The 8083-nt window shown below is 37.6% G+C and overlaps 1 protein-coding gene across 2 annotated transcripts; it reads right to left on the bottom strand.

The window, feature by feature from the left end:
• Positions 1-4121: 4121 nt before the first annotated feature.
• LOC122656476 (BTB/POZ domain-containing protein At3g22104) lies at positions 4122-7565 on the bottom strand. Of its 2 annotated transcripts, XM_043851022.1 has the most exons (4): positions 7350-7565; positions 7000-7115; positions 5196-6302; positions 4122-4921 (listed from the first exon to the last, which is right to left on the bottom strand). In XM_043851022.1, the coding sequence occupies exons 2-4, from the start codon at positions 7060-7062 to the stop codon at positions 4466-4468; spliced, it is 1626 nt and encodes a 541-aa protein (XP_043706957.1). In that variant the 5' UTR covers positions 7063-7115; positions 7350-7565; the 3' UTR covers positions 4122-4465. The 2 variants fall into 2 exon arrangements, with proteins under 2 accessions (XP_043706957.1, XP_043706947.1); XM_043851012.1 differs by lacking the exon at positions 7350-7565 and having other exon boundaries at positions 7000-7195.
• Between the last annotated feature and the right edge of the window lie 518 nt (positions 7566-8083).

Genomic DNA, 8083 nt, shown 5'->3' on the forward strand with positions numbered 1-8083 from the left:
ATATTCTTCCATGAACTAAGCAAGAAAAACAGGACAGCATGTAAGTCGTAATAAACCGATGGGAGAGGATTCTCTGAGCAAGCAGTATAGAGTGCATAAATGATGTGTGACCGAAAGATTTCATTGAAAGCTCATTTCATGTGAAGACGAGAGAGAGAGAGAGAGAGAGAGAGAGAGAGAGAGAGAGAGAGGGGGTTAGCGTAGCCTACCCTAGTGGCTCAGAGAACCTTTTCCTTAAAAGTAATTGTTTAAGCTTGTCAATCCGTTTGGTCAAAGGGAGTATGGAGTGTGAACTGAAACCTAATTCGGTTCTGAACTTCACAATGCTTAAATTGAATTTGTTCGTTTTGCTTTCAGCTCGTATTAGGTTCTATTCAGTTTTACCTAATTGGAATTGGATTTGAAACGAATTTGTTTGATTTTTACATTTTGGCTTTTTTTTTTTTATGAAATAAAATCAGGTTAAATTAAGAAAATAAGAAGGTTTCATGTTTCAACATCATATCTGAAGGTGGTTTATTTATTTATTTATTACTTTTTTTCCTGAGATATAATATTCAATATGATATTCTGGCAAAAGCCTTCTTGATTGGTAGGTTAGGAATAATTTGGTCTAGCAGCACCTATTTTTACTATTTGGAATGGGAATTTTCCCATTCCCTTATTGGACATTGTATAGATTGATCAGAAGTCAATTTTCTTTTTCTAATTTTTTAAATGAATTTGCTTTCTCATGAATGATGTCAAATCAGATCTTTCTTCTATTCCTACTTTTCAAATGCCGTTTTTCAAAAACCCAAATACAATTCACAAGTTACTAGTTACGTTGTAGCGAGACTTTTGGTGGGGTCATTCCTCAAACAAAAGGAACATTGATACAATTATATTATATTGCCAACCCAAGACCCAGGGTGGTCTTGGTTTCTGGATTAATGAAGTTCATACTCTCGCATTGCATTTGAAACTTTTTTGGCAAATAATGTAGAACCCCTCTTCCTTTGGGGTTCAGGTTCTAAAAGCACAATGTTTTAGGAACTCTTCTTTTCTTAATGCACCAATTCCTAGGGCTTCTTCTAGGTTTTGGCAAGGGATTCTGAACATTTTACTTCTTTTTCGAAAACTAGGTGTTGACGTCGGAATCCTTCTTCCTCTGGTTTGGCTTCATCCAGCATGATCCTAGGGTTAGTTGATTATGATGTATGCACTTAGTTGATCATTGTGGGGATTGGGATTGGTGATTTCATTTTTACTTCTTTATTTGCATTGTAAGGGACCTTGGAGTTGGTGCTCCCAAGGTGTTTGTGAAAAAAAAATCCTACTAGGAGCTAGTTTGTTTGCCAAGCTAAGGTGAGTTGATTATTAGTTGATTATGATGTATTCACACACAGTTGGACATGTGAATGGTTGGAGTTGTATTATCAAGGATCATAGTAATCACCATAGGAGCAATAATTGAAGAGTATAGTATAAATACGAAACTCATTATAGGTATTGCACCGTGAATGTAAGCATATTGTTAAACCATATATACCTATGTGTTATGGTTTTTTAACTATGATTGTTTAGAAGTATTATGCAACCAATGATGCTTACAGGTTGATCAGTTTAAGCTCCAAACAGTTGGGTGTGTGCAATGTGAGAAACAAAGTGACAGTTAATACGCATTTGTGGTAGGTGACCGTTAGTAGAACTGAATTTTCTTTTATTGACTACTGATTCACCCTCTCTAGCGAGAGGTGGGATCCTATTCTCATATAAGAACGGAGGAGAATGGATGTGACTATGTGATGCCATCTGGGCGGCTCACACCCATTCTTGTATGCCATCTGGACGGTTCACATCCATTCTCGTTCGTTCCCATACAAGAATGAGATCCCAACTCCTCTAATGAGGATGTCCCTCTAGTGAAACCTATTACAACAACATCCATTACCACCCAAGGGGTCAGCTCAGTTGGCAAAAGACTAACTCCTCAAATAAGAAATCACGAGTTCAAACCACCTAGGGGCTATCCCCATCCCCTCATTCCCCATTCCCTCTATTATACAAGCTATTAATCCCCAAAAACAACATCCATTACTGCCCGCCATATGTATTTCTCTTGAATGAACTCGAAATCTCTTTCAATGGGAATGGAAAGACAAACATTTCCGAAACTCTTTTTTTTCTCAATAAAAATTTTCAGTACCTTCAATCACACTTAACTCGAGTAACCTCTCTTCGACACGATCGCAATATCACCAAGTCCGAACTCCGAAACTCTATTTTTTTTTTTGAGTTTCTTCCCTTGCACGGATCAGGCAGTTGAAAGTTGCAGTAAACCAAGAAATACACAGCTTTATCCTCTCCCCGCTATTAACGTCATCTTGCCAGAGTCAAAATCTCGATGCTCGAGCCTCGAGTGCCCAAATGCCCTTCACCTGCGTCTCTCTCCCTCTCTGTCCTGTATCTGCCGATTATGGATTCCCTCGTAGCTTTCGATATCCACTGCTTACCCTTTTGTGTTAATTAATTGTTCATGGAGATTTCGATAAAGCAACACGAGTTATATGCTAGGTAGGAGAATAATAGATGAATAATTTATACCCAAAAAGGTAAACTAAAAAAGAAAAAAAAAATGGATAATAAATATCTAATGAGGATGTTTTGATTACAATTATCATTTGTATCATCATCGTTGTGTGTGTGTGTGTGAGACTGTGAATCACTTAGGAAAGAGTACCGTTTAAGGGAAAGCTTCTTCCTTTTTTGTTTCACTCCATTAATGCTCTGTCTCTATCTCTGTTGTTCTTGGTTCCCACAAAGGAGAAGAAACACCCTAAGACGATTCTAAGTATATCATACAGTTAGAATATTATCCTCTTTGACTCTTTCTCAGTTCTATTCTGTTTTACTTGTTTATTTACCTTTGATTCATTATTTTATATGTTATTATGGGAAAGAAAAGAAGAGGTCGAAGGGAAGACCTCTTCTGATAGAATAAAATAAGCAAGAAAGAACAGCAATTAGCCAGCTAAGTTACACATAACACACACCTTACATGAATAACTACTTATGTAGATTAGCACCTTTGGTTTTTGCTGATTCATATCATTTTCTATTTATTATGACACACTAAGTAAGGATCTTATGCTTTCTTTTTTTGATAATGTGATTCTCTTTTTGGTGGTTCACCAAGGAATGCCATGTGGTAGCAATTAACACAAAATTATGTTTACAGTAGTGCATGAAAGCAGTACTTGACTTCCAAGTTTCAAGCATCCGGGTTAATCCAGATCTGATAACCAATGCTTCCAAGCGCAGATCCCCTGTTTCTTGTTAAACATTGAATGAATTATATGTGAATCTGTGACCTTGGCTCTGATACCAAGTGTTTGTTACTGTTTCACCCAAAAGCTCGAACTATTAAGAAAAAACAAATGAATGTATACAATAACATGTGAAATGAAATAGTTATTATACACTAATGCATCTCGTGTAGCAGCATAGACGCAAGCTTGACACAACCCTCCTAGACCCCTCCCCCTGCAAATGCAGATAGACTTAGCAGAGAGACCCATTCCATCCTTTCTGATGATTTGATCTGTTCGGTTGGTAAACTGTTTCTGGTTTATACTTTTCTACCATATTAAATGTGTTAAAATTTGCTTGTTTTCTTATGGCCTTGTGAGTGAGAACCACATCCTCTGTGCTCTGCTCTTCCCCACCTTGCTCACCGACACTTATTTAAGTTTGGATCCTCTAATCTAACTGATCTAACCACCAGATCTGATTGATAACACCTCATGATTGAGAAAAAATAAGTTGATTATTTTACACAAATTCAACCATGGCATTGACTACATATTGATGATAGATTATTTGCATTTGGTAAAATAAATGAAGCAGAAATTCTTTTAAAGTGTGGAAGGCCCACACCATAAGAAGCTTTCAATGAGAAAGGTGGATGGTTTTAAGTTTTAACACAACACTTCATTCTCATGAAATAATCATTCTCAGGCTCCAGCTTTTGATTTGCTCCATACAATTTTGCTTTTAGACCGTGCAGCTAGCTTGCTGCAGAAAACCAGTTGCCAACTTGGTCCACTACCTTTGCTATGAAGGTGACTTAGGAAAGGGACTACACATATATACACAGAATCCTGTATATGAAAAGAAACAAAAAAAAAACCAAAGCTTTCTCCATCTGTACAGCCAACATTGCATTTTTCTGTTAAAGAAGCTGCTCTCAATCATCTTTGCTTTTGTAAAGTAACCCCACCCAATAAAAAACCCTAATTTAAGACTGTACAAGAAAGGTTTCATACACAATCATGTATCAAGAACATTCAACACTTCAGCCATTTGATAGGAATACCTGATACTCATGGCTAAAGTGTTGACCATACTTGATACACCACCATGTATGAAAACAGGCTCCATGATTTGGTAATAAGAAACAAATGTTAAAAGAAAAAAACAAACATCATGAACACATCCTAGGTAAGGATCTAGCACTACTTGGGCTTGATAATCTTGACTTCATCATTTTCTCCATCTGGGTCTGCATTTTCCTACAGACTTTCTCCAACTCTGAAACCCTCCATTGCATTCCTTTTAAATGTGTTCCAAGATTCTCATTCTCCATTGAAACATCGAAGTTCCTTGCATAGAGCACAAGTTGCTCATCTTCCTCAGCTTCCTTCCCCCTAATTATCTTCTCACTGTAACTACAAGGTGAGTCACCAAAATATTTGGGATAGTTGTTGTCCCTGGGCAAGCTTTTGAGCATTGAATGTTGAGACACGAGAGCTTGGACCGCCATTCTTGATGGGAATTTTGAGTTTCTAGTAAGGTGTTTGAGAGCATCTGATGATAGCTTCTCATAATTCAATGCACAACAGATCTTCATCTTTTCCTCTTCGGATAATTTAGAATGAACCTGGAAAAATCCTGAATCAGCCCAAATTTCCAAATCAAAACAAATCATGGGCTATGGAATTTGTTGAAGTAACTAATATATCTTATGGATCTGACAGAAAATCTACTAACCAATTTCCCTAATGTCTTAAATTTTCATAACCATTTGAATCTTTTAATTAAAGATTTATAGTTCCTCATGTTTGAAAACTAAAAAGCAAACAACAATGCCACGGATGACAGCCTCACCAAGGCTGCATAAACTTAGGGTATTTTGTGGATATCAGATGCCATACCTCTAGATACATATCCATGGCTTGGTAGATTCCATCATTGGAGTCTCTTGAAGAATCAGGCAGTGCCGTGACTAATGCAATGAATTTTGAAGGTTTCAAACATGAATCAGGGGCTACTTCTGCAATATACAAATCCATCAAGCTTGCAACTTTTCTCAATCGAGTTAATGATGCCCAGCAGTCTCCCTTGCTGAGAAATGATTTCAAGAATCTCAGTACCAGATTCACATCATAAAGATAATTCGTCCCAGGTGGGGATGGAATAAGCAGGCTATCAAGTGTAACTTGATGCAATTGTGAACCGATCATATTCTCTAATCTGTTTCGGCAACATTTGTTCACATTCAATCTCAAAGCCACCCGAAGAATCTCAAATAAGCTTTTGCAAGAAACAGAGCTATGGTCTAGCAAAAACAGCAGCTGAACAACAATCTCTGTGATTTTGCGCTTCTCAGAGGATCTGGCATTGGAAATTCTTGATTTTTGGTAATAGAAGAGGAACCTACTGAGAATTACATGATCGAATTTCTGGGCAATCATGGCCCTTAAAACCTTTTCAATCAAACAATGGCTCAAACTTGCTAAATCTTCAAACCACCAATTCACCCGAGAATAACTGTTCTTCAAACTTTCAGTGCTTCTCGTATCACAAGAAAACCGGAAAGCAGAGCTGTCTGGAGAAGACGTAAATGGACTGGCTTCGGTGGCCGAAACAGCCACTCTTGTTATGAGGGAATCCAAGCATTTCTGAAGTATCCCAGAAGAAATAGCTGCTGGCATAAATTCCTGACACTGTTTCAGAGCTACCAGAAGTTCAGACCAGGCCCAGTAAGTGATCCCTTCTAGGAATTCTTCAGTTTGTTCAATCAAATTGTCAGTTACAGAGATCTGTTTTGTCATTTCCATGAAATGTGCCACACAATGTAGAAGAGATATGTTAGAGGGGGTTATCTCAGTTTGACCATTGTTGTAGCAGAACCTTGCCATGAGTTCAAAACCTTGTGCCCCTCCCGGAAAGTCATGGAATATCACTTTAAGGTTCTTGCTTGTTGCCATAGATTTACCAAATAATTTGTTTAATTTACCTGAAAATGACAAAAGCAGTTTCTGCACATTCACATAAAGTAAAATAATAATTAGATGATAAAAATATAAAGTTAAACAAAAAATCACCAACAAGAAATTAAAGGGGAAAATAAGAGAAAAAAAACATAAATTTCTTCTATATTGAAAACAAAATTAGCTATGAAAATTTAATCCCCCGTTAAAGCAGCAATGAATGATGATAAGGAGAAAAGGCTACCTATGAAAACTAGACAAATTCAAAGCAGAAGAGGAATAGAAAGGCCCACTACTCTTCAAAATAGATGCAAATTGTAATGGGAAAATTAATAACGATATGGACAGCACTAAGCAACAGAGAAAGGCGAGAGAATGTTAAGGATTATGAGTAAAAAAAAAAACAGAGAGAATTAAAGCAATTTAGAAACAGATATTATATGAAAATTCCAATTAGTAATTTCAAAGAAAAAGGCAAAAAATGAGGAAAACAAATGGAAGAAAGAATCTTAAAAAATCCCATAACAGAGCCAGCCAAAAATCACACAACGATACAAATCAGAAGGCTTCCATGCACCTCAAAGGAAAGCATTCATTCATGGATGGAACTAATTAGAGACCAAAAGCACATGTGAAGTTGTGAACCACCCCAATCAGGTTGAACAAAATATCGTCAAAACCCAATATAATTGAATCGGTGAAGCATAAGAAACTGAAAGGAAAAGCTGTGTAAAAGTGAATTTACCTTATCCACCATAAAAATTTCTTGCCCATTGACGTCCACTTCAAGATCACAGCACATATGCATCCTTTGAGTGAAGAAAGATATACAAACCACCTCAAATCAGACTCTCTCACAACCCTGAAAACCAATTTCCGTAAAGCCCAGTTGAAAAGATTAATTATTTAGTTCAACTTCAACTCAGCACACAGAGAGAGAGAGAGAGAGAGAGAGAGAGAGAGAGAGAGAGAGTTAATGGGCTCTGTACCTGAGATTGGGTACAGTGACAACAGGAGGAGGTCTATAATCCGTTGCGTAGAAATGTTTCTCAGCGCAGAGAGAGAGAGAGAGAGAGAGAGAGAGAGAGAGTCAACCTCCGAACCTCAAGGTCCGAAGAAAACAGTAGTAAGGGCCAACCCCCTCCCTGACATTCTTGCAGAAATAATTATTTTATTGTCAGAGAAAGAAATAAGAAATGTTGTGGGGAGAGCTAAAGCTTAGAATTCAAGCCTTTTTGCTGTTTTTTCGCCCTTCTCTTATTCCATTTTCATCGCTGCAAGTCTCACTTCTAGCAGACCCACCGACCACCCACACTGTTCATCAAACGGCCCACCCACCATTATAATATTATAAGTTCTCTCTCTCTCTCTCTTTCTATATCTCTCTGGCTTTTTGGTGTTTGGGCCCTTGTTAGTAAACGTTAAAATGCCTGTGAAGTCATGCCGGAGTTGTGTGTTAGGAAGTGGAAACGAACCAAGAGTGAAGTAAGCCTGTTTATCGAAGGAACAATATTAATACTTTACTAGAATTAAGCCATTCACAGTTCATTCTTCACGGTTTTCTATGTAACTGTTAATTGACCAAATCAAGTCTAGCTTAAGACCTACTGTTCCCATTGACTATTTCTACAGGGTGGGACGGATTCCTTTATTCGGGCACGGAACATCTATTAGGTGTGTCCAATCCCCAAGACCCAATTGGGCTGCCCGACCGAAACGGTGAAATAAAATTAGGATTGGACGTAGGGACGTAAAAACGGATCAAATTTGGTCGGATAGTGGCATTATCATATTCGTATTTGATTATATTCGGACGGATTCGGATAATA

Source organism: Telopea speciosissima, chromosome 1, assembly GCF_018873765.1.
Source record: "Telopea speciosissima isolate NSW1024214 ecotype Mountain lineage chromosome 1, Tspe_v1, whole genome shotgun sequence".
Lineage (NCBI taxonomy): Eukaryota > Viridiplantae > Streptophyta > Magnoliopsida > Proteales > Proteaceae > Telopea > Telopea speciosissima.

Bases quoted from the DNA above. Each gene is read 5' to 3' on its own strand.
- LOC122656476 (XM_043851022.1), bottom strand. From the start codon at position 7,062: ATGCATATGTGCTGTGATCTTGAAGTGGACGTCAATGGGCAAGAAATT. The intron at 6,303-6,999 runs GTAAATTCACTT...GTGAATGTGCAG, and splicing joins AAATTTTTATGGTGGATAAG to AAACTGCTTTTGTCATTTTC. The intron at 4,922-5,195 runs GTATGGCATCTG...GGATTTTTCCAG, and splicing joins CCATGGATATGTATCTAGAG to GTTCATTCTAAATTATCCGA.